The 26,403-nt window shown below is 43.4% G+C and overlaps 1 protein-coding gene across 1 annotated transcript in view; it reads left to right on the top strand.

The window, feature by feature from the left end:
• ITGB8 (integrin subunit beta 8) overlaps positions 1-26,403 on the top strand; it is a 269,162-nt gene that overhangs the window by 75,997 nt on the left and 166,762 nt on the right. Inside the window, exon 3 of the mRNA XM_086941884.1 lies at positions 7,054-7,228. Coding sequence (XP_086798010.1) covers positions 7,054-7,228 — 175 coding nt within the window. The remainder of the gene's footprint in view (positions 1-7,053; positions 7,229-26,403) is intronic.

Here is a 26,403-nt window from a genome sequence, read left to right as displayed (position 1 = left end):
GGTCTGGTGTAATCCCTAAGTTGGGCTATTATTTTACTGGGAATAGAGTTGTTTTTTTGTTGTCAATTTTTTCTTTAAAGAAAGTCGAGAGGTGTTGCAGATGTCCGCCGAGATGTTTGCAGTTGTGGGTTCTGCACATTTTCGTGACTGTTGCTTTATTATGTCAAAGCGGTTTCTGGGACATCTCTTTGCTCTGTCAAGTTGAGATCTGCTCACTGTTGTTTTGGCTTTCAGGATTGCTGCTTTATTTGAGATTATGTGCCTTCTCAACTGTTAGAGATGGATATTGTTTGGGTCCTTCCTCCAAGATCATTCCAGTTGTCTTATTTGTCTTTTTTCCTTGTTTTTTTTTTGACTGAACAAAGGTACTGACTGTTTTTCCTTTTGCTGTTTAAGTCGTAATGGAGCAGCCTTTTTGAATGATGTTGGTCATACTACTGGTATGGAGATGCATCAGATCTTGGACAGATGTTTGGTCGGTTCGGGGTGCTGAGGTGACGTGGCACAGATCAGCCTTGTCTGGTCTTTTTAGGCTGCTGAAATACTGCACCCATGTTTTTCTACTTCTCTTTTGACCCATGATTTTAGTTACAGTAGTGTGGCTCAATGATTAGAGCGGCAGACCCTGATGCAGAGGTCTAGCCCGGGAGCAGGGTTTAATTCCCCGCCTTGGTGGGACTTGAGCTCAAAAATTCCACGGACCTGATAATTCTCGCCTCGGTGCCTATTCCAATCATGCAGTCCCACTCTGCAACTCTGGGCAATAGCTTGCTTAATCTCCACAATGGCCCCCACAACGCTAAGGATGCCTGGCCTCCAGCTTGGGGGTGCCCAGGAGTGGACACCTCACAGGGAAAGCCAGGATAGGTTCCACAGCGGTATTCGTACAAGTGCCTTGAGACCCTTGCGGGTGAGTAGTGCGCTATACAAGTATCAATTTTACATTTTATATTTGGAAAAGAATTGATGGTCGTCTGACTAATCCTGTGTTTAGTGATGATGAGGTCAAGTGTGACACCTTTGTTGTGCTTGAATCATGTTGAGGTACTGGAGCATGTTAGTGAGTGCAGCAACTGTGGGTTCTTTGACATTGTTTCAGTGCAGGTTGAAATCTCCTTATAATATTGTATTATAAGGCAAATTGGCATTGATTGTGATTGTTTCCATAAGTTGCTCCAGGAAGTTTGTGTTGTTGCCCCTGAATGGTATAAAAGGAGTGTATTCGCTAACAGTTTCTTTCCCAGCTCGCTTTTAACTCCCACGATTTCAAACGAAGATGTACCTTCTAGTCAGAGTAAGTTTAGTGCTTTTCTGTAGATTGTAGCAAGCCCTCCCCCACTTGAATATGTGGTCTAGATGCAAGATAGAAAAATCAGGGGATAATGAGTAGGTCCATTATTGGAGTTGGGTTGAGCCATGTATCAGTTGCATGTTTTTCAACTGATCTGCAGTTGTGCTGCATGCATTTAAGGGTTGTTATTGTTTTGTGGGTTGGGTACTGTGGTTGGTATTATGTCCATTGCTATCGAGATCAGTCTGCTGTGATTGACTTGTATAGCGTTGTTGATCCAGTTTTTGTAATTGGATATCTTGACGATCGGAATGTTGGATGCTGTGTGGGGGGAGGTTTTCTGTGTGTCCTGATAGTGAATTAGCAGAGTGTATATCTCTTCTTCTGAGAGGTGATTATTCGTTCTTCTCAGTAGGTGAAGCTTGTGGCCACGGAGAGTTGTGCACGTACTGTTGTAAATAGTTTTTTTTGTAACCTGTTTTATAGTGGCTGGTTGAATGAAACTCCTACAATGGCAATTAAAGTGTGGAAGTTTAGCTTTAGTGATTATGTCAAACAACTTTTTCTCTTTCAATACATATCTCTCCTGCTTCAGTTCTGCATATGGTTTTGATCCATGTTCCAGGACATCTAGTAGTCGGGTCTGTATATCATTATCCACATATTGTTTGGTCACAAGTTGTGTAGTCACACAGGCACAGTCATTTCAAAGGCATTTCCATGCTACTGCATGAAACGAAGAAGACAAGTTTATTCAAATGTTCCCCTCTCTTTCCCACAAGTTCCTGGTGAGGAACAGTTTCATGATGATCCATTAATGTTTAATGTGTTATCTCTCTGAAAACATTGCAAATAGAAAGCACTTCAGATGCCTTTTAGCAACATATCCCTTTTATGTGTCTGACCAACAATTCTCTTGGAGCTTTTCTGTGATCTCTGGACCATCTGTTCCAGTTTCATATCTGGAACCACAGCCTTGAACCTTCCCTATCTGTCTTTTACCACAAAATGTCTTTGGAAGAAATGTGTAGAGTCATGGTTTTTCCACCTCTAGCTTCTTCACTCTTTCCAAATACCTGGACTAATATCTCAGGTAGTGTATGCAATCAAATTCATGAAACTCAGAAATTAGTGACTCAACAATCTTCACATGCAGCTACCAATCACCTTCTTGATCAGCATGCGCTAAGTATTTCATCAGCGCTATCATGTGTAAAACATTTCTCCAGTACTTGCACAGGTCTGTTTTTTTCACATTCTTTGAAACACTCTGCAAACTTGTTTTTCAAGTTTTCTGATTTTGAACTGAGTGTATTGAACATTGCTTGGCTTTGCATCATGTCTTTTGAATGAAGTGCACCCTTCTTCACTTCTGAGATAAGATATGAAAACCTAATTTGTCATTCTTGTTCCAGAAAACTTTTTAACGCAATGTTTTTTTTAGCCTCAGATATGATGAGCATACCTTGTATTGGACGAACATAATAAGTTCCGCTCAATACTGACTGGACAGTTTTTGTTAAAGATTTCAGCCTGAATAAGTGCATTGTCTGTGCCACATCCCTTAAGATAACTTCCTGCGCACTGCAACACAGCTGTTGTCATGTGGAAAACACCCAGCATTGGATAAAGGTCATCAAATTCTACTGGATTGCTCATAAAAATGTCATCTACAATATGGAAAGCAGCTTTATCTCAGAAAATTGGCAGGATAGGCTGGTCTTGAAGCTGAGCATGCATATTTTGGAATTTGTTTCAGAGCTGTGTATATGGTTCAGTAGTTTGTGACTGGAGATGGTATTACTGGTAAAACCCCAACCTTCTTCAGTGGGACTGTATTCTGGGCGCTCAGAGCATGAATTCCAGCCCACGGAAGAGCTGGCATTTCTTCATCCTTCAGTCCACACTGAATAATCAATATGATAAATGTTGTTAAATCTGCTTTGCACACTGCAGCATCAGGTAGAAGAAGATCCATGTAATCAGTCACTTTGAAACTTTCTGGTCGACTGGGACATGTTAATGTCTTGTAGGATTTTTGCACACATTGGCCAGGTAGATGGGTTATGAGTTTGCTGCTTCATTTGTTTATGTCTACATCCGACACAGCTTGTTTTCTCGCAGCTACTTTGGTACAGGCTTGAAAAAGCACCATGGCAGTATCATGTGTATGGATGTTCCACCGGAGTTTTATTTTTGCCGGGATGTAATTTATAAAAAATGATTTGGAAAAGACAGTAAATTTGCACGGCATATGCTTGCAGATTCATGGGGTTGTCTTCCACTTCTTCTTCAGCATCATCAATGAAATTGGCTTCTGTTTCGAACTCAAGAACTTTAGTTTGTAACAGTTTTGCTTTGTTGATATTAAACAATGATGTAAAAAATGTTAAGCTAACATCAGGCATTCTTGATGACTCCCATGATTTGCCGAGCTCTTGGGCATCACAAAATTTGTCATTAAGTCCAAAATATAAATCTTTCAGGACATTTCTGAAAATGGTTCCTGCTAATTTTACTGCCTCCTATGATCCTATTTTGGCAGCAAGAACTTCATGTGTCAAATCAACTGAGAACACCATAAGTGGCTCACTCTTTTTGTTAGACTGACAAAAACGAATTCTGTCATTGTACATTCTCATCAGAAAATCTTAATTTCATTATTATGGATCAAATACAGTTTCATCAATGTTGACCATTATTTTCTGATCTCAATGAGTGTGAACCCGTAGCCAGCACTCACGAGTGGCTTCAAAACTTCATTTACTTTTTCAAAGAGTAAAAGGCTGGCCATTAAGTTGCTGCTGGAAGCTCATTGTACATTCATATTTTTGAATGTATGCACACATGCAATTTGGGGAGGCATACAAATCTGCTGCAAATACGTTCACCTTGCTGTTTTGAGCAGCGACTCCGCTGAACACTTCTTTTCCTTTGGCCCTTGTTCTAACTAAGCCATAGATAATACATTGAAGATCCTCTACTTTCTTATTAGTTGTTGGAGGGGGACGAGGGGTAGCCACCAATCTTCTAAGTGGACGGGCATTGGGTTTACTTGTCATTGCTTTCTCAGAAGTCTCTCGGATTCTAGTTGTGATTCACTGGTTTCTGCTATTTTTTGACAAATTGTTTCCAGAAATTTTTCCATTCTATACAACTTTTGTTACAATGATAAAATATGTCATTCTCTTTACCCATCAGTTTTAATCTATTGTGAACTTTGTCTTGCCGTATTTCTGCAGCATCTCAAACTCTCTTCTGTCCAGCTGGAGTTGATGTTAGATTTGCTTTAGCTTTACTTTGGCATATGACACATTTTCTTTGTTGAAGGAGTTCTCAGATTTTGTAGTTAGCAACACTCTGTCAGGAGATACTACCACCTTCTTCACTCATGTTTACAAATTTAAATCTACGGAAAACCTGAAACAAAAACAATATTAAAATAAATTACCAATATGATAGCTAAAACACATCATTATGGAGCCACCATTTTAGAAAATGGCAGAAGGGTTGCCCTGAGGAGTTATTTCCTGTCTCTATTAGACTGCTTGATCCTCAAAACCTATGTTTTGACACCAAAATAAAGTATATAGGTATCATAGATCCTAAAATTTTACATTTTCACTGCAACACATCAGCTATTTTAAAAAATGTCGTCCAAAAAATGTGGCCCGGATTAGAAAAGTCTCCCCAAGCTAAATGACTTCTCTAATTAGGCAACAACACAAATCAAAGATGCAAATCTCTGGACTTTATTTTTTTTAGGGAGGTATATCAAGGGGCCAAAACTATATACTTTGATTCACGTGTCTTATGAAAATTTCACATATCTATTACACCTAGCTTATTTTTGTGTAAAACCATCCTTAATTAGTCATTCTGAACACACTCTTGTTCTGCTTCTAACAGAGATATGCACACAAGTTAACAGAATATTTTCTCTTTCAACAAACTGTTTCCTTATTTCATTTTGCCTCATCTCTGCTCATATTGGGGTGCTATGTTTCCATGATATGGTACTCCTCTTGCTAAGCTATCTTGTAGTAAAGGTAACAAATGAACAAATTAAAAGAGCCTCTTTGGTATGTAACATATCTTTCAAACACTCCAGATTTAATAAATAGCACTACCACACTATTTTACCAATGCCATCATTCTACAGCAGAACATTAGCATTGTACTGTAAATTATTTTAGAGGATTTACTTTTACCACAGTTATGTTGACATGTTTTAGTCCTTGTCTTACCCAGGCATTCTTCAGGTACATCATAGTCATACATGCATTCCTGTTCTTTAACTGCTAGAAGAAAATGTACATAACATGGTTAAGGCTCATTTTCTTAGAGCATGTTATGTAAAAATGCTAGTAGTATTTTTTTCATTATCTTTCTATTTTGACACATTCTGATAGAAGAAAACAGGGGCCCATTTAGAAGCAATGTCAATTTTCACAGGGCTTAGCCATAAGCGATGCCACCCTGCATGGCTTTTCATGGCATTGTAGATATGGTGGGAAGCAACTCTGCCAAGTTGCTGTGTTGCCTCACACTGCGATGAGGAGGCATGCCTTGGGCATTACGGTTGGTGTTCCCACGTAACATCCATGGCATTTGACACATTCCTAGATTTAAAACAAGTTGTAAAGCTGGGAATGCGTCAAAAGCCTACACCTTCCCAGGTGAAGCATGAGGGAGGTGCAACGAGGAAAATTAACAATATTTCTCCTTGTGTTTTCCTCTTTCAATGTGCTTTGCACTCTGCAGCACACATAGAAGGAGGAAATCGCCTCCATTGATTGTTTTTGTGCAGGAAGATATGCCTTCCTGCACAAAAACAATCATCCCTACAATGCAGACACACTTGCACCATGGTGCAAGAGTGCCTACATTGGTGCATGGCAGCCATTTGAGCACCAGTGCAGGGAAAGAGGACAGAAATGCTCTGTATCTGATACATACTGCACATTCCTGTCCTTTTGTTTTGCAGTAGGGCAGCATAGCAGAAAGGTTTGCAGTTCTGCCCTATGGCACAATGCTGTAAATGAGGCCCTCAGTGTTTAATAAACAATTATGTTGCTCTTGGTAGAGGCTATATGTGTGTATGCAGCATTAGAATGGGATGAGTAGCAAATTACAAGTATTTTGGTATGAACCTCAAGAGCCCAATTTACCATTAATTTTTGTTCATGTTTTTCTGCATTACACGTCCGTACAGTGAGGCATAGGAAGATAAATCACCTGCATTTAAGGATAAAGGCAAATGTTCTGGTGTATGTCCTCATGTATAGCACATATATATGGTCTTAGCATCCTTCTACTTCACATACTCAAGAACTACTAACAATACAAGCATCCCCTCTTTCGTTAAATGCCAAGCTAGACCACTGCAACATGACTAAAGCCTAACCAAGATCCACAGTCCTATGATACATTATCTCCATGGTGAGTCCCACAATCTAACTAAAAAATGCTAGCCCATGCATGTGTTTCAAGACCATGTAAACAGTGGTTCAGGTCCTTACCGGTGGCATCAAGATGGATTGTGACCGAGGAGACAATGACAAAAGACATCAGAACATTTTGTTTATGGAAACTCAATGCCACTGCAATAATAACGTTTGATTAGCAATGATTATGATGTATTATGAACAATGATACCAGTGTTTTACATCATTGCAAGCACCTACACTATGCTGACTATGAAATGTTGCTCTTTCTCTTTATTTTCTATGTTTAATTCTTCTTTTACATCTTGTTATCAGGATTTTATGTTGAATTCCACAAAAAATGAACGGTGTGACAGTATTAGCAATTTACTTAACAAAGGCTGTAGATCAGACCTGATAGAAAACCCAACAGCCCTTATAACATTTCCAAAGTACAAAGAAACGAATACGCAAGTGACCCCAAAGGAGGTTCGAATCCAGCTACGGCCAGGTCTGTTTTTCATAATATCTTCTGTTTCTTTTGATTGCAAAATGTTATTCTTTCCTAAAAAGTATGTGTCCTGTATTATCAACCTGCAGTGGCTGTGTTAGTATTTCAGATATAACTGAAAAATGTGTCTAATGGCTTCAACCTACTGCATGATCTATATATATAAAACCAAATGTATGTGTGTCTGTTTGTCCTTTATGCATTACTGCACCATTCATTAGATTGGCATGAAACTTTAGGAAGTTGTTGAGTACACTCCCGCGAAGGTTTCTGGCAAAAAAATAAAAAATAAATAAAAATTGTTAAAAGTTGTTGTGTACACTCCCGCGAAGGTTTCTGGCAAAAAAAAAATAAAAAAATTACATATCAGCCCCCAGTCCCCCAGGGCCCTCATAATCTTTCCAATACTGAATGTTTACAGTCTCCGGTGCGACTCGCTTTTGCAATGACCATCAACAAAGCACAAGGACAATCGCTGCAAGTGTGTGGACTAGATTTGGAGAATCCGTGCTTCTCACATGGACAACTGTATGTTGCCAGCTCACGCGTCGGAAAACCTTCTGATTTATTCGTGTACGCACCAGACGGAAAAACAAAAAAATACAGTGTATCCACAAGCACTCGAATAATTAAACAGAATTAAAACAACACTTTAAAATGTTTTCCATATTAATATGAATAAAATGACACAATGTAAATTGAATGTTATCATAACAAGTTTCCTTAAATTTCCTTTCTTCTGAGATTGCAGCAACGCGCGACGGGTAAGCTAGTTTTAAATTAATTTAAAAATCCCAAATAATTAGCAACATTAACAATAAAAAGGTGTTTGTGGGTCACTTCCACTGTTCCAGTTTATAAACAGTGATCTGTAAAGGCTTGTCCTGTAAAGACGTGGCAGTGGTGCAATTGGTACAATGGAGTGGTTAATTTGTAAAACAGTGCATGCAGGGGCCCTTGGCATGTCAACACAGCTGCTTGCACTACCCATTGTCCCTGCCAGCACTGTCAATTACAGTACCAACACAACTACTAACCATCATACTCCTACAAGTGTGACAATTCATACTATGTGAGGTCCCCAAAGCTATAAAAATGGCTTGGGTGACACGTATTAGCGATTGATAATGTATATTAAATTAATAAACAGCTGTTGTTGTACTCATATCCTTATTGAGCAGATAGCGCCACCATGTGGCAGACTATCAACAAGTGCAGCTGCTAAGAATTTAGTGCCTGTAATGAGCAACAGAAACCACCGGCTCAAATTAAGCACTGGTGCATTAGTCCTAATCTAGGAGGGGACCCAATAAATCCCTATGTATGGACTGTGGGTACGCACTGTGGGCCACAACAGGAATTTATTGATGCTGAGCTCACACCCTGCAGCAGGAATCAGACAGACCCCCAAAGGGCAGACAAGTTGCAGGGGGACTTGCCCAGAGGGGCACTGACAGATGAAGCCTGCTGCTGGCCTAAGTTTACTTTTCTGCTGAATGAGCTTCTTTGTGAATGCTGAATGGAACCAAGCAGTCAGAATGTCACTTGGTCCTGGCTTTCAGCGATGAAAAATCCTGCAAGCTGTATGTCCTTTTGTCACTTTGCAAAAGAGAGATGGGTGGGCTCAGCTTTGCAGGACAACATGAGAAGAAGTAAAACACCTATTAGAAAAAGAAACTGTGAATTAATGTGTTTCATCAGATAGGTAGATATCCTTGCCACTGTGAAGTGGAATCTGATGCCGTTGTTAATAATTGTTAAGTGAATTTGGAAATGTGATTTCACCATTCACAACATTTTGCTTAGTAGATGCATCTTTATGATCTCAGAAATTTTGATGGAGCCTTGTCTGCTTTTCCAAGGCATACTGAAGTAAACATTGTGAATTTGCAACACTATCTCGCGACATGTAAATATGTCTGTGAGTTCTTCATTTAGCCGGTCTTTAGTCGTAATGATTTTTCATGGATAGATGTAATGATACATTCGGAGTGTATTTATGTCATTGAAAAATGTGCCTGGCATGGTTATTGGAAAGCATGCATCCACATGAGACAGGACCAATACCTGCAGGAAGTCCATAGACATGAGGTCAAACCATGTGGAGGGACACATTCGACATGACAGAACTCATGGTTGGTAATAGTGACACAGCAAGGGCGTCACAGCCATAAGGCAATCCTGGCAGATGTGCCCTCCTACCCCCTGGGTCGGTGATAAAAGCTAGCCATAATTTGGATGCAGTGTACCCTTTACCTTCATTGGCACTAGTACCACTAGAGCTGCTGTGCTACGTCCGTACTTTCAGAACTTTGAATTCCTCTTTGACTTGTCTTCCCCTTCTGCATCCTCACTTGCACCCAAGGCTGTTCTACTAGATCTCTATCTTTCCCTTCTCTCAATTGCTCTTGTCGCTGTTCTCCCTTTCTTAACTTTTCTTCCGTCTACTCACTTACCCTTACCTCTTCTACTTTCTTTCTGCCGTTTCTGTCTCCCCCTTCTCCCTTGCCACGCAGATCTTTTCTAAATCCTAACCTTGTGACCCTCAACTTTCTTCAAACTCTTTCAACTACTTCCTCTCTATCCCATTTCTTCCTGTCCCTTTTCTTTTAGATTTACATCTTGCCTTTGACTCTTGACTTTATCTTCTTCATCTAATTTTCTCTGACTCCCTTATTTTGACCCCTCTGTTTCTCTTTCGCTTCTTTGTCCCCTTTTGGTCATTCTTAATTCTTTTCTCTCTCCATCCTCTTTTGCTGATCTTTTCTGGTCTTGGCGTTCTTTCACAATCTCCTTCTCTTTCTCCCTTACTCCTCTTCTCCATTTGTACCTTATAATCTCCTGTTTTCTTCTTCCCCTGTATATCCTCCTCCATAGCTGCTCTGATTCTCTAACTTTGCATTTCGAAGTTTGCCTTTTCTTGCCACCTAATTTTTGTTGCATAAATTAGTCTTCCCATGTCGCTTAACTCCAGCTGCCCTCCTTATATTCTGTCATATAATACAACAAAGCCTAGGTGTCTCATTTTGGATGAACACAACTATATCTGTGTGTTGGTGTTATGTAAAGTGTACCTCTCTATTATCTAGTAGTTGCATACATCTAAATAGTGTCTAATTTATGCCCTCACATTTGACCACTGCACAAATGGCATTAATGTGCTCAGTCTCCAAATTTAGGGGCTTATTTACAAGCCCTATGCTTTGCCGGAACATCACTTTGTGTGGCGTTGCAGTGGTGCACAAGGCTGAACCATATCTACAAGGCCACGTTGATCCACCCTGTGTAGGTTTGCATGGCCTTGTAGATACGGAGTGAGGCAACGCAGCGCAAGTCGCTCCGTTGCCTCAGACTACGATGGGGAGGCGTGCCTTGGGTCTTACAGTGGGTGTTCCCACTTAACACCTATGGTATTTTGAGATTTGCCTAGATTTACACCTCACTGTAAACCTTGGAATGTGTCAAAAGCCTATGCCTCCCCAGGTGTGGCACAATGAGGACAGATAACAGTATGTCTCCTCCTTTTTAATTTTTCAGCAGCACACATAGAAAGAAGAAACTTCCTCTTAGGATTGTTTTTATGAAGAACGGGATCCCTCTCTGCACAAAAACAATCATACCTACAACGGGGACACCTTGCACCATTGTGTAAAGGTGCCTGAGTTGGCAAGTGGCAGCCATTTGAGTGCAAGTGCAGTAAAAGAAGACAGAAATGTGCCATGTGTCATTGATGCGGTACATTCCTGCCCCTTTTCTTATGATGTATGGCGGCACAGTAGGAAGTTTTGCGGCGCTGCCCTACACCAAAAATTTATAAATGAGGCCTTTAGTTTTTTTTTTCTCTGGTAACTTAGTGTAGTACACACATAAAGCATAATTTTTCATCCGCTTCTGTTGATTTCAACCCATGTATAGCACTTTGCCTCCTTCTGGGTCTTGCCTATACTGTATAAAATAAATCAGATATAATCAAAAATACTATCAATAAAATACAAATACCTCAAATTATATTGTCAAAAATCTGGAAACAAAATATTTTGCTTATGAATGGGGAATCAGCTCAATAAACATGAATAGGCACAAGTCAGCCAACACTTTAACTTTTAAAATACCGTTCACTCCAAAACGTAATATGGTAAGTAAGAGTTGTCTTGTACTATTTGATTACCTTCTGCCAAATACCCTGCAGGGCTGCCTGAACTCTCGTCTTATGTATGTTGGAAGTATTCCCGGGCATCACTGTAGAGTAAAAGCTCATAGGGCAACATTGAATAAAGTGCTGCACAGCAACACTAGAAAATATATATTTCTCTTGGGTAATGTGAAGTGAAATGCAGCCTTAACAGTTTGCCGAACCTATACAAGCAACAAGATATAGTGTTAAGCATGTGTGACATGAACCACAAAGCAAGCATTTCATTCAGATAGCCTTTTATATAAGAAACGCTGCACAGCACGGGTATTCCACTAGGGGCCTGATTACAAGTTGCAAGGTACTGGAACTCTCCCCAAGTTTACAGGTGTGGATTGCAGGGCATAGAGAGGGAGTGACAGTTGGAAATGGGGATCTATAGTTGGCAGAGGTATGTTCCTTTGTCCAAATAGGTACCCTTGCGCCTAGTCAGGGTAAGGGGGATGCATACTTAAGTTAACCCCTGCTCACACCCTGAGTAGCTTGGCAAGAGCAGACAGACTTTTACCAAAGACAATGTGTAACTATTTGTACTCAAAACCCACAGTAATACAGCGATAACACCACAAATTAACACCACACCAATCATGTGTCACAAACTGTATGTCTTTGATTTTACCTGTTTTAAACGCACTTTTATGGTATTTTCTAAGTACCGAATAAAGTATTATTGACTTGATTTAACTTAACACCACACCAAATTAGAAAAATAAAATAACTTTATCTAAATTCAACAAGACCCAAACAACAAAAATCCAACATACATGTAATAAGATATGACTTTAGGATTGTTATTGCAAAATAAAAGCTTGTAGAAAACAAATAGCTCCACCTGGGGCTATTACAGTGTTGTGACAGCAGTAAATCCAAAGTACAGCGCCCATCATGAGGAGCGTGGCATCGGCCACAGAGTCACACGGACCCCCAAACAAACTACCTTTGAAACAAAGTCTATGATGATGCACAGCTTGAAGGTGAGGTGTTGGTGCTGAGATCGAGGCTGGCTTCCTTGCAGCCAAGGGATAGGCGAGGCGACGTGTCCAACAGGAGTCCACATGTCGAGTCCAGGACAGGGGAAGACAGTTGCGTTGGGGTGAAGCATTGGTTCCGGTGAAGATGTCAAGACGGCGAGTTTGTGGAGCCCCCTTCTATTTTTATCAGCACTGCGATGACAGGTTGCAGGTGCTGGTGATGACAGAGTCAGTAGAAGTGCTGGCGTCGGGCACGGCTAATAACTGCAGGTGTCGGCCAGCATCGGAGCTGTGGTGCAGGCCAGGCGGTGTGTTGTTCACTTCACGGGCGGTGCCCTGGGACTCAGTGCAGGTTGCGGCATCACAGCGTAATTCCTGACAGCATCGAAAACAGGTTTTCTTGCTTCTTTCAGGTTTCTTCCAGCTCTTAACAGCAGGAACAACCTCTAGAGGCCCAGAACTGGAATAGGCACCTCCTGGTAGGTCAGAACCCTCAGCAAGAGGGTTCAGGGGAGCTGGGGTGAAGTCTATGTGTCCCTGAGACTTCAGAACAGGAGCCCAGTTCACCTCAGGCCTTTGAAGATCTTCTTCAAGCAGGTTCAAAGCAAAGATCAAGTCTTTGTCTCCTACTTGGCAGAAACAGCGACTGCAGCTCAAGCCCACACAGCACACAGCAAAGGGGCAGTACTCCTCCTCATAGTTCTTCAGCTTTTCTCCTTGGCAAGGGTTCCTCTTGAGTCCAGAAGTAATCTAAAGTTCTGGGGTTTCATGTGTAATACTACTCTAAATTCAGCCAAGGTCTATTCAGCTCAGCTCTGAGTCATCCAGGTAGGACCAGGCATACCACAAGAACCCCCCCCCCCCCAGTGTCTGTCTACAGAGAATGCACATCTCCAGCCCCTGTCACTCCAAAAGCAGACAGTCAATACAAAACCAGGCTGAGGCACACAGAATGGTTAAACAAGAAAATACCTACTTTATTAAAGTGCCATTTTCAAATACACAATTTAAAAACCATCTTTACTAAAAGATGTATTATTACAGTCTGAGTTCAGAGAGCCTAAACGTTTATATCCCAAACTTGTCCCAATGGGAAGTTATACTTGTAAGATGATACAAAGCATTTCCCATACTATCCTTTATGGAATGATAGCCTTTCAATAGTCAAAAAAAATGAAATTGGCAATATTTCACTAGCAGGACATGCCACACACATGTACATCTGCTACCTTTCACATACAATGCACCCTGCCCATGGGGGTAACTTGCCCCTACCATAGGGGTGCCTTACATGTAAGAAAAGGGAAGGAGGTTAGGGCTTCGCAAGTGGGTGCACTTGCTAAGTCGACCTGGCTGTTAAGCAACTGCGCACAGGCACTGCAGTGGAAGGTCTGAGATACATTTTCAGGGCTACTCATGTGGGTGGCACAATCAGTACTGCAAGCCTACTAGTAGCACTTGATTTACTGGCCCTGGCACACTCAGTGTACTTTTTTAGAGGCTTACCAGTAAATCAAATATGCTAATCATGGATAACCAACCACAATAACAATTCATACAGAGAGCATATGCAATGTAGCACTGATCAGCAGTGGTAAAGTTCCTAGAGTCCTTGAACTAAGAGCAACAAGTCCGGAACAAATAGGAGGGAGAAGCAAAAGGTTTGGGGATAGGCCTGCAAAAAGTGCCAAGTCCAACAATGGCCTTTTAATGTGAGAGGGACCGACCTCTTCACTGATACATCTGTCTCAGATTATGGGTGTGCATAGTAGGATGTGGGAAGGGACTGGCCTGTCCACTTATATGTCTCAATTGGATGACGGGTGTGCATAGTAGGGTGTGGAGAGAAACTGGCCTCTTGCTGAGACCGCTCTCTGGTATATCAGGTATGTAGGAGGGTATGAGTAGGGACTTATATCACTGCTGAGTCCCCTCTCTCAGATAACAGGTGGGGACTGGCATCTCAGCTGAGACCTCTCTCTTGGATGGCAAGTGCACGTAGTAGGGTGTTGGTAGAGACTGCCCTCTCCCCTACACAGGGTGATAAGAATGTACAGTGGTATGTGGGTGAGGGGCTAGCCTCACCACTAAGAGCCTACTCCTGTATCATAGATGTGTGTAGTAGGGTGTCTGGAGGGACACACCTCTCCTCTAAGATCCCTCATTAGTGTGTAGTATGGTATGGGAAGGGACTGACCTTTCCCCTCAGAGATCTCTCTAGGATGACAGTTGTGCATAGTACAGCATGCAGAGAGACTATCCTCTCCACTGGGATCTCTGTCAGGTATGATGGGTATGCATAGTAGTATATGGGTAGCTACTGGTCTCTCTGCTAAGACCGCTCTCTCTGATGCCGGTTGTGCACAGTCGGGTGCACGGAGGGACTGGTTTCTGTCCACTACGGTGTGCATTATAGGATGTGTGAAGGGACTTTCTTCTCTGCTGAGATCTCTGTCTTGGAGGATTGGTGTGCATGGTAGGGTGTGTAGATGGAATTTTGTCTCCGCTGACACCCCCTCTTGATTAACAGGTGTTTATAAAAGGGTGTGGGGAGACCCCTCTCTTTTGTATAGTATTGTTTGGGGCCTCTCCAGTGAAACCTTTCTCTTGGATGATAGCTGTGCATACTAGGCTCTAGAGAGGTGCTGGGCTCTCCACTATCTTTTCCCCTGGGTGCTGGGTGTGCTTTGTAGAGTGTGTACACAGACAAAACTCTCCACTGAAACCTCTCTCTAGAATGATGGATGTGCGTATTGGCTATAAGTAGGAACCATGTTCCCCACTGACAGATATCCTCTGAGAGTTAATTGTATTTAGAACTGAGTTATTCAAACCTCCTCTGAAAGTGATGGGCATTAAAATTAAGCTTTCATAAACAACTATTATCTCCACTAAGACTGTTTTATACAGTGACAAGTGTGCATACCAGAGTATATTCAGAGATCACCTACTCCTTTCTACTTTTCACTATCCTGCGAGAGTCTCTCGATATTGCAACATATTTTTAAAACAGAATTAACACTTTATTCATCACAGTACTTATACCTTACACACCATCTAGCAATAACTTTGGTGTCAATATTAATTTCTCTTATAAGAGTGTATTGAGAACTAACCTACTCCTTTTTTTTACTTTTCATGATCCCCCAAGAGTCCTGCAAGATCGTATATTTTTTTAGAAAAGATTATACATTTATCTTCATCACACTGGTTTTGCCTTACAAACCTCCTCTCAATAACTAGGGGGAAAGGATGCCTTTTTCCTGCCCTCTTACATACCTTTTTTACTTCATTTCCACAACACGTGCAATTTTTCACAGTAAGCAGTAATGATCGCCATTTCATTTCTCAACCTCCAAAAGCAAACCAATCAGAGCGCTTGCAGAAATTGCAACAGTAAAATGGGCTCTATACCAATCACAGGGCTCCATTTTTGCACTTACGTTCTTGCCGGATTCTTGCGAGCCTCACTCGGACCCAACTGTCCAGATATCTATATTTTCTTGAACCTTAATTTCTTAAAAACTACTGAATGAATTTGCACTAAATCACAAACAGCACAATCTGTGAGCCAAAATGCAGCTTCCTGCCAAATTTTGCGACCCCCCCTTTTTTGTCGGCCTCTGCTGGACAGTTCACCCCAAAACTTTCCAAGCACAAAATGTAGCACATTTTTGGAACGTTTCGTGGAGATTCATCAAACGGTGCAGTTATTAGCAACACAACATTTTTTTTTCCGTATGGTATACTAACTACAACTACTTAGTGGCCACAGTCATTGGGTAATATATGTATATATCTATGGGCCTGATTCACATAACTAATCTGAGACAAAATCCTAACTTACTACTTTTGGTATTCACAGAAGGCATTTAGTAGTAGTAAAGTTGGGATTTTGGCTTAAGTCTGTCTTAAGTCTGTCCTATGTTTGTCTTAAGTTTGTCTTAAGTCTGTCTTAAGTCTGACTTAAGTCAGTCAATTCAATTCAATTCAATTCAATAGAGACTTTATTTCGGTTATATTTCACACCATAAAAGTACACATATATACAATACAATTAAAAACATTACTCATAGTATTACATTAATTCCTAGTTACATAGGAAAGTCATATTACACGTGTCCCAATGCAAGTTAAGTAAACCGGATAGATAGTGAAGTGCAAATAGTAAATACAATAAGATTTGTCTAAGCAGTTTCTCAATTTAACAGTTAGTTTTAAGAATTCTATTACCTGGAGAACACTGTCACTGTACAAAAGCTGTAAATATATAAATGCTGGTCTGATTTGGTTAAAATTAAGTTTTCTTAGGAGGGCAACAAGATAACGTCTGCGAGGATATTCATAAAACCTACATAAAAACATAAAATGCAGCATATCCTGTGGAGACTTCCCGTCGCAGCCACAGGGAGCTGCAACCTTATTAAAAATATCTGACTTTGGTCTGATTAAGAGATGATGGAAGATATTCAATCTGAACCTAGACAACAAGAATTTTTCGTGAGAAGTAAAAGTACCCATTAGATATGGCTCCATACTGTCACAAGTTTTTAACATGACATATTTCCTGATACTTGGTTTCATGAGCTCCTCACTTTCTCTTTGAGCCAGCCTATCCTTGTAAAAAGCGTGTTTGATTGCAGCTACATCCCCCTTTACAATCCCACTTGGGTTTTCAAACAAATTCAAACGGCCCAGCCTGGAAAAGCCAGTTTTCAGGTATTTTAACCAGGGGACGCACATGGAATTGTCCTGAGACACAAAGTCTCTTACAATCAAATGGGTAAGAGGTATATTCTGATTTATCCACAGTTTCACCCAGCAAGTCAGAGGCCTTAGCGCAAAGATATCACAGAGATACTGTGTCCCCAATTCTTCGTGTACTGCCAGATTGGGTGTACTGGCGGGGACACATAGGAGATGTTTTAGGAAATTGTTTTCAACAACCTGTAACTGTTCTCCGGTTAATAACCCCATAGTTCGCTGCCATATGCAGCTGTTGCAACCGATTTAGCGTTATAGAGTTTAATCATGGCAATAATTGGCTTCTTCCCCAATTTCGTTGCAAAGTTAAAAATAGAAGCATTAACCCTCGTCAATTCCCCTTTCTTATTAGCCAGATGAGGACCCCAATTAAGCTTGGTATCAAATAAGACTCCAAGATATGGGAATGTTTGCGTGACAGGGATTGGAACATCATCCAGTTTAAAAACGAAATTCTTTTTAGGTTGACGGCCAACATACATAATATATGATTTAGAGTTGTTGACCAGTAGATTTCTGTCAGTCATAAAAATGTTAAAAGCATTTAAAAGCGCCTGGAGTCCCTTCTCCGTTCTAGAAATTAGAACTGCATCATCTGCGTATAAAAGAACTGGAATACCCCGCCTGCCAACTCTAGGGCAGTCTGCCTGTACCTTCTGTAAGACAGCCTCTAACTCATTATTATAAAAGTTAAAAAGGAATGGGGCAAGAATGCAACCCTGATGCACTCCCTTCTTAATGTCAAAGTTGCCAGTGGTATCCCCATTTGCAGAATACCTGACGTTAGCACTGGTATTACTGTGCATATCCACCAAAAAGTCAACTATCCCTGTGTCCAGACCTTTCTCCCTCATGGACTGCCACAGCCTTCCCCTGTTAACACAGTCGAAGGCAGACGACAAGTCCATGAAGGCGAGGTGGACAGTTCCCTTCTGCACAACAGTGTATTTGCTCAGTACAAGAAAGAGGTTAAGGCACTGGGTTATGGTGGAGCGCCCACTGCAGAAACCATACTGGGAGATTGACATGATGTTATTCTCGGACGCCCAGCATGTTATTCTCTGCAGCAGGATTCTTCCCATAATTTTGACCATAGAGTCAATTAATGAAATTGGCCGGTAACAATAAGGACTGCCCTTGTCTCCTTTTTTAAACACGGGAACAATCGTTGATAGTCCCCAGGACATGGGACAACCCACTTTGGCAGCTGCATTAAAAACTGCAGCCAGGATGGGCTCCCAAAAACTCGGGTCAGACTTATACAAGTCTGGAGGGATCCCATCAGGCCCTGGGGCTTTTCTAGCAGTGAGTCCTTCTATGGCCTCCATGACCTCACTGCTATCAAACCTGATAGTGCCTCCCCTAGCACCAGGGAGTGACTCAGTTGTTACAGGGGCCACAGAAAAATACAGTTGTTTTAAATGCAATTCCCACTCCTCCTTAGTAATGCAGCAATCCAGGCCGTCACCCAGCTCTTCTACCAAGAATGGTATTTTAACTATTGCCCAAAATCTGGAGCTACATTTTAATGTCGAGGGGTCAAGTATCTCGCTCCAGGCCTCTTCTCTTAAAAACTCCTTATGGGATGTGAGAACAGACTTATATTCTCTACGGCACAATTTGACATTCTCCTGGACTCTCGGCGTAGCTGCCAGGGCTAGCTTAAGGTTACGAGCAGCTTTGGAACAATCATGATTAAACCACCTTGGCCCGCATTTCTCCCTACTCCTCTTTACTGGAACCAACATCATGTCTGACACCTTCACCGACAGATTTTGATAGGCAATAAGTACCCGCCGTGGCTCTTCCCCCTCCTGAGTGCAGTTCACTATATCCTCAGTGCATGTATCTACAATATTTTTATACAGTAGATCTGGGGTAACCATTGACCATTTAAGTTCTCCGCCTCCCATCTGTTGTGCCCAACCTCCCTGAACTACATGTCTGTTTTTCCTTGGAAATCCAAGGTTACTTCAGGCGAATTGTTAAAGGATTATGGTCACTGAATTCGCTTTGGACAATATCAAACGAATCCAGAAAAGGCAGCATTGTCAGTGATAATAACATGTGATCAATGAAGGTGCCCAACCCGTGCCCCTTAAAGGTGGGAGTATCAAAACATTTTAGAGGATCCCTAAGTGTCATGGCCAATGAGAGGTCCAAATTGTCCAGTAAAGCATTACAGAGTTCCCCATCCAGTGTGTGTTCCAGATGTAAACCATCCATACGTTCACAACATAATTCTGCTAGACATTTCTTCAATGGGTCTCCACACGGGTGCACATTAAGATCACCCATGATCATGAGGTTGTGACTGAAGTCCTTCATAGAGGAAGTGAGAAAAGCATACAAAACAGATATAGGATTAGGTGCTGAAATGGCATTGGAAGCATTATAAAAATTCACCAAACCGACTCGACAATTTTCTCCAATTAGAGCTAGGCCCATAATACCCGAATCGTGTGCATCAATTCTGCGAATTTTACAGGTGACAAGAATGGAAACAAAAATCACCAGTCCTCCCTTTGGTCTGCCTCTAATTGATGGTGTAGCCGGTACATAGAAGGCTTATACCCTTCTAAAAAGAGATCACACTCAACCAGCCATGTCTCTTGTAGGCAGATAACCTTAAATTGCTTAATATAATTGACCCAGTTTATGTCTGCCATTTTTGCAGCCAACCCCGCAATGTTCCACAAGACAACATTACTACCACAAATTTTGTCCTGTGAGTTCACAATGGGTACTATTTCATCTGAAATTGTGGTGCCCTGACCCGCAGGTACCTCATGTCAATCACACATGTCCAGGCCAGATAAAAGCTCGTACCTATTCTGCGTATTAACATTAAACCCGTGCTGAGGATGACCCATGAAATTGATTTTATTCTGTGTATTAAAAACCTTTCCAGGTCCGCTCGGGTTAACAATATTATACAAGAAGCGGGGGTCCACAACCGGGGTCTGGGTTTCAACCACTGGTCTAATGAGCCTTTGTTGAGGAGGGTCATTGCAGAGATGTGCATAGAAGTACCCCAATGGGCGCACTGATATACTGCTCTCATTGTATATCAGTGAGGATGCTCTTAAGAGAACAGTGGTCACATGTTGGGGGTGTTTAAAGTTCACAACAATACAATCTCCACTTCCTATTTTTTTCGAAGGGCCCACCCAGTTCACCCTCCTTACTGCTATTATCTGGTCTAGATATGCAATTGGGAAGCCACAGTTTTTGTTGATTACAGCAAGGGGGGGTGCTGGACTGTTCCTAAGCGTGACTGAGAGAAAGACTAACTGGCGTGACCAAAGGTGTAAATGTAACACCCAAGGGCATCCATTTTGTTGGATGGATTTGCCTCACACACCCCGAAGGATGTCATGCTTCATCATCGGCGGTTGCTCCTCGTCGGGGAGGCGGTGCAATCCCCGACGGGCTCACCTCAAAGAGGGGCTCTTTGGCGGAGATCTTTTGTTCCAACAGCCTTATGGTGAGGTGTGGGTGTGTGGGCAGGGTCGTATGTGATAGTGAAAAAGGGGTATTAAAATGTAGCTAAGGGTACCGGAATCAACTTTATTCTGGGGGTCCCTCGCTGCAATTAAAAACAGGGGGCTAGCTCACTAGGAGTCAACAAGTAAGGTCAGGTGAACCTAGATAGGGCTAGTGGTGCAAACGGTCGACATGTTTCTCGCAGTGGGCAAAAGTTACCCGCGATTCATCAGGACCTTTAAAAGGTGATTTACCACATGCTGGTGTCATGTGTGAGTTTGTGCGTGCATTACCTCTGTGGGAGTTGTCCTATGCCTATCTGTCAAGAACTAACAGCCACCAGAGGGGTCGGCGGGATAAGGCATCAAGGATGAGTCCAAAAGTCAAAACTCTGATCACTTGTGCCTTGGCTGCATGACCTACCCTTCTCCGCCGAGCTCGGCCACTGAATTCGCTTTGGACAATATCAAACGAATCCAGAAAAGGCAGCATTGTCAGTGATAATAACATGTGATCAATGAAGGTGCCCAACCCGTGCCCCTTAAAGGTGGGAGTATCAAAACATTTTAGAGGATCCCTAAGTGTCATGGCCAATGAGAGGTCCAAATTGTCCAGTAAAGCATTACAGAGTTCCCCATCCAGTGTGTGTTCCAGATGTAAACCATCCATACGTTCACAACATAATTCTGCTAGACATTTCTTCAATGGGTCTCCACACGGGTGCACATTAAGATCACCCATGATCATGAGGTTGTGACTGAAGTCCTTCATAGAGGAAGTGAGAAAAGCATACAAAACAGATATAGGATTAGGTGCTGAAATGGCATTGGAAGCATTATAAAAATTCACCAAACCGACTCGACAATTTTCTCCAATTAGAGCTAGGCCCATAATACCCGAATCGTGTGCATCAATTCTGCGAATTTTACAGGTGACAAGAATGGAAACAAAAATCACCAGTCCTCCCTTTGGTCTGCCTCTAATTGATGGTGTAGCCGGTACATAGAAGGCTTATACCCTTCTAAAAAGAGATCACACTCAACCAGCCATGTCTCTTGTAGGCAGATAACCTTAAATTGCTTAATATAATTGACCCAGTTTATGTCTGCCATTTTTGCAGCCAACCCCGCAATGTTCCACAAGACAACATTACTACCACAAATTTTGTCCTGTGAGTTCACAATGGGTACTATTTCATCTGAAATTGTGGTGCCCTGACCCGCAGGTACCTCATGTCAATCACACATGTCCAGGCCAGATAAAAGCTCGTACCTATTCTGCGTATTAACATTAAACCCGTGCTGAGGATGACCCATGAAATTGATTTTATTCTGTGTATTAAAAACCTTTCCAGGTCCGCTCGGGTTAACAATATTATACAAGAAGCGGGGGTCCACAACCGGGGTCTGGGTTTCAACCACTGGTCTAATGAGCCTTTGTTGAGGAGGGTCATTGCAGCATTGCAGAGATGTGCATAGAAGTACCCCAATGGGCGCACACATATACTGCTCTCATTGTATATCAGTGAGGATGCTCTTAAGAGAACAGTGGTCACATGTTGGGGGTGTTTAAAGTTCACAACAATACAATCTCCACTTCCTATTTTTTTCGAAGGGCCCACCCAGTTCACCCTCCTTACTGCTATTATCTGGTCTAGATATGCAATTGGGAAGCCACAGTTTTTGTTGATTACAGCAAGGGGGGGTGCTGGACTGTTCCTAAGCGTGACTGAGGGAAAGACTAACTGGCGTGACCAAAGGTGTAAATGTAACACCCAAGGGCATCCATTTTGTTGGATGGATTTGCCTCACACACCCCGAAGGATGTCATGCTTCATCATCGGCGGTTGCTCCTCGTCGGGGAGGCGGTGCAATCCCCGACGGGCTCACCTCAAAGAGGGGCTCTTTGGCGGAGATCTTTTGTTCCAACAGCCTTATGGTGAGGTGTGGGTGTGTGGGCAGGGTCGTATGTGATAGTGAAAAAGGGGTATTAAAATGTAGCTAAGGGTACCGGAATCAACTTTATTCTGGGGGTCCCTCGCTGCAATTAAAAACAGGGGGCTAGCTCACTAGGAGTCAACAAGTAAGGTCAGGTGAACCTAGATAGGGCTAGTGGTGCAAACGGTCGACATGTTTCTCGGCGGAGAAGGGTAGGTCATGCAGCCAAGGCACAAGTGATCAGAGTTTTGACTTTTGGACTCATCCTTGATGCCTTATCCCGCCGACCCCTCTGGTGGCTGTTAGTTCTTGACAGATAGGCATAGGACAACTCCCACAGAGGTAATGCACGCACAAACTCACACATGACACCAGCATGTGGTAAATCACCTTTTAAAGGTCCTGATGAATCGCGGGTAACTTTTGCCCACTGCGAGAAACATGTCGACCGTTTGCACCACTAGCCCTATCTAGGTTCACCTGACCTTACTTGTTGACTCCTAGTGAGCTAGCCCCCTGTTTTTAATTGCAGCGAGGGACCCCCAGAATAAAGTTGATTCCGGTACCCTTAGCTACATTTTAATACCCCTTTTTCACTATCACATACGACCCTGCCCACACACCCACACCTCACCATAAGGCTGTTGGAACAAAAGATCTCCGCCAAAGAGCCCCTCTTTGAGGTGAGCCCGTCGGGGATTGCACCGCCTCCCCGACGAGGAGCAACCGCCGATGATGAAGCATGACATCCTTCGGGGTGTGTGAGGCAAATCCATCCAACAAAATGGATGCCCTTGGGTGTTACATTTACACCTTTGGTCACGCCAGTTAGTCTTTCCCTCAGTCACGCTTAGGAACAGTCCAGCACCCCCCCTTGCTGTAACTGTTGATACGGGCACACGCTGCGACTGGACCTTCCACTACCCTGAGTGGTAAACGGTGTCCGTTGATCAAGTGATCATCCCCTTCCTCCCTCCTTTTTGAAAACAGTTTTTGTTGAGCCATGACACTGTTTTATTTTTAAGTGAGGCGTGCGATTCATCAAGAGGTGAGGCAGGGTGGGTACCGCAGGGTGGGACATTAGTCAAGACCACCACAAATGGTGCACAGTCAGGTGGTAGACTGAGATAACGATTGCTCCTATGGGGCCTAATATCTACTCCATGCCTTGGTACTGAATTGGACTGCGTCTGCAGGTCAGCTGTTACTGGGGTGGCTGGTGTCGTTACTGTTGTTGATGCCCTGCTCACAGTGGTAGGTGCTACTACAGTATTACCGGTGTTCAACTGAGTTTTACCACGCACCACCACTGCCTGCCTGCCTTCCCCAGGATTGACCCTTGTACCGGTGGTTGCAGCCTGATAAGAGGATACCAGGCCGCCTAGCCTGGCCACCTCCGCAGTCAGGGTGTCTATCTTAGTAGTTAAAGGTCTGATGGCCTCCTCTCACTTCGCCTCTAATTTGTACTCTAGGTTTTTTATAAGAGCAGCAAATTGTTCAAGATTTAAATTTGAGCTGTCTCCCTTATTACCAGTAAATACAAAGGGGTTGTTCAGTGGGGCATTACTAGTTGCAGGTTCTACAGCGGTTCTTTTTTTATTCTGTTTCCCACCCCTTTTTGTATGCGCTTTCCTACAGGTGCGCACCGGCCTTAGGGCAAGTGGAACTTTCTCCAGTTCCTCACTCGATGTGTCATGATGATCTAGGTGGACCTCAGCCCTCACCACAATCGGTGTTATCGGATTTTCTCTAGCGTCCGCAGGCGTTGCCTTTATGCGCCTCCTGGAGCTGTTGTGGATGTCACTGGTGGTGGGAGGGGCCCGGCGGAACCAAGCCTGGCCAGGAAACAGGCGGAGCAAGGCCCGGCCCTTTGCGGCTGGTGCGGCGCTGCGGCGGAGCAATGCCCGGCCGTGAAGTTTCCTCGAACAAGTACCCCCGCTGGACTTGGCCCTGGTGCTGCCTTTATGTGCCTCCTGGCGCTGTTGTGGTCGTCACTGGTGGTATGAGGGGCCCGGCGGAGCCAAGCCCGGCCGGGAAACAGGCGGAGCAAGGCCCGGCCCTTTGCGGCTGGTGCGGCGCTGCGGCGGAGCAATGCCCGGCCGTGAAGTTTCCTCGAACAAGTACCCCCGCTGGACTTGGCCCTGGCGCTGCCTTTATGCACCTCCTGGCGCTGTTGTGGGCGTCACTGTTGGTGGGAGGGGCCCGGCGGAGCCAAGCCCGGCCGGGAAACAGGCAAAGCAAGGCCCGGCCCTTTGCGGCTGGTGCGGCGCTGCGGCGGAGCTATGCCCTGCCGTGAAGTTTCCTCGAACAAGTACCCCCGCTGGACTTGGCCCTGGCGCTGCCTTTATGCACCTCCTGGCGCTTTTGTGGGCGTCACTGGTGGTGGGAGGAGCAGGCGGAGCCAAGCCCGGCCGGGAAACAGGCGAAGCAAGGCCCGGCCCTTTGCGGCTGGTGCGGCGCTGCGGCGGAGCAATGCCCGGCCGTGAAGTTTCCTCGAACAAGTACCCCCGCTGGACTTGGCCCTGGCGCTGCCTTTATGCGCCTCCTGGCGCTGTTGTGGGCGTCACTGGTGGTGGGAGGGGCCCGGCGGAGCCAAGCCCGGCCGGGAAACAGGCGGAGCAAGGCCCGGCCCTTTGCGGCTGGTGCGGCACTGCGGCGGAGCAATGCCCGGCCGTGAAGTTTCCTCGAACAAGTACCCCCGCTGGACTTGGCCCTGGCGCTGCCTTTATGCGCCTCCTGGCGCTGTTGTGGGCGTCACTGGTGGTGGGAGGGGCCCGGCGGAGCCAAGTCCGGCCGGGAAACAGGCAGAGCAAGGCCCGGCCCTTTGCGGCTGGTGCGGCGCTGCGGCGGAGCAATGCCCGGCTGTGAAGTTTCCCCGAACAAGTACCCCAAGTCAGTCTTAAGTCTGTCTTAAGACAAAATCCTAACTTTACTACTACTAAATGCCTTCTGTGAATACCAAAAGTAGTAAGTTTAGGATTTTGTCTCAGATTAGTTCTGTGAATCGGCCCCTAAATATTTATAATACCAATGTCGTTTTAAAAATCACAGATTTTAGGTTTCAGGGATTGGTAGGGGTAAAGGGTTAGTAAGGTTTTTTAGGGTTCAGGGAAGGTGGGGGTAGGGGGCTGTAAAGGGATCAGCAGTCTTTGATTATCAGCCAAGCTACATCTTTAGCAGGGATTTGCCACACTAGCTAAAGTTGTGTGGCATTGTCCGAAGAAAGGTGTTGAACAGAAAATGCTTAAGGCAGAATGGCCAAAGGATGTTATGCTCTTGTACATAATCAGAGGAGTAAACATTCAAAAGCTTCTTGTTTAAAACTGTATTTTATTTTAAATAGCAGGCTTTATATGTTACTAATACAGACATTTTTGTAATTAGGAATGCCTTTTTTATATTTATCGTCTCTAACTTACTAAATATTAAAATTCCAGTTTACTGATGAACTGATGTTTGTGCATATCCCATCTCTATGCACAATTCTGTGGGAGATGCGTGGGATACATTTCTTCCGAGAATTCCTCGGTTTCTTGTGGCAAAGCATGGTTTATCTGGTCTAAAAAATAAACCCAGAAATTTTCACGCTGTAATCTTTCACTGAATTTTGTTAGCCGTTTCTTAAGCAGACCTTCATCTTTCTTGCGAAGACATTTCATCATGCAAGCTCATACTTTCTTTGGCCCAAGTTGTGATGTCCCGCAAAGCCAAATACTAGCGCGATTTTTGGCATCGTGTTGCTTTGCAGCCTCAGCCAACAAATAAGAAAAAATGTTAAATATACTTTACAATTGTAGTTTAAAATAGAGAAGAAATCAGATGTTG

The sequence above is a fragment of the Lissotriton vulgaris genome, chromosome 10 (genome assembly GCF_964263255.1).
Source record: "Lissotriton vulgaris chromosome 10, aLisVul1.2, whole genome shotgun sequence".
NCBI classification, from domain to species: Eukaryota; Metazoa; Chordata; class Amphibia; order Caudata; family Salamandridae; genus Lissotriton; species Lissotriton vulgaris.
This window is presented reverse-complemented; position numbering and strand designations above follow the sequence as displayed.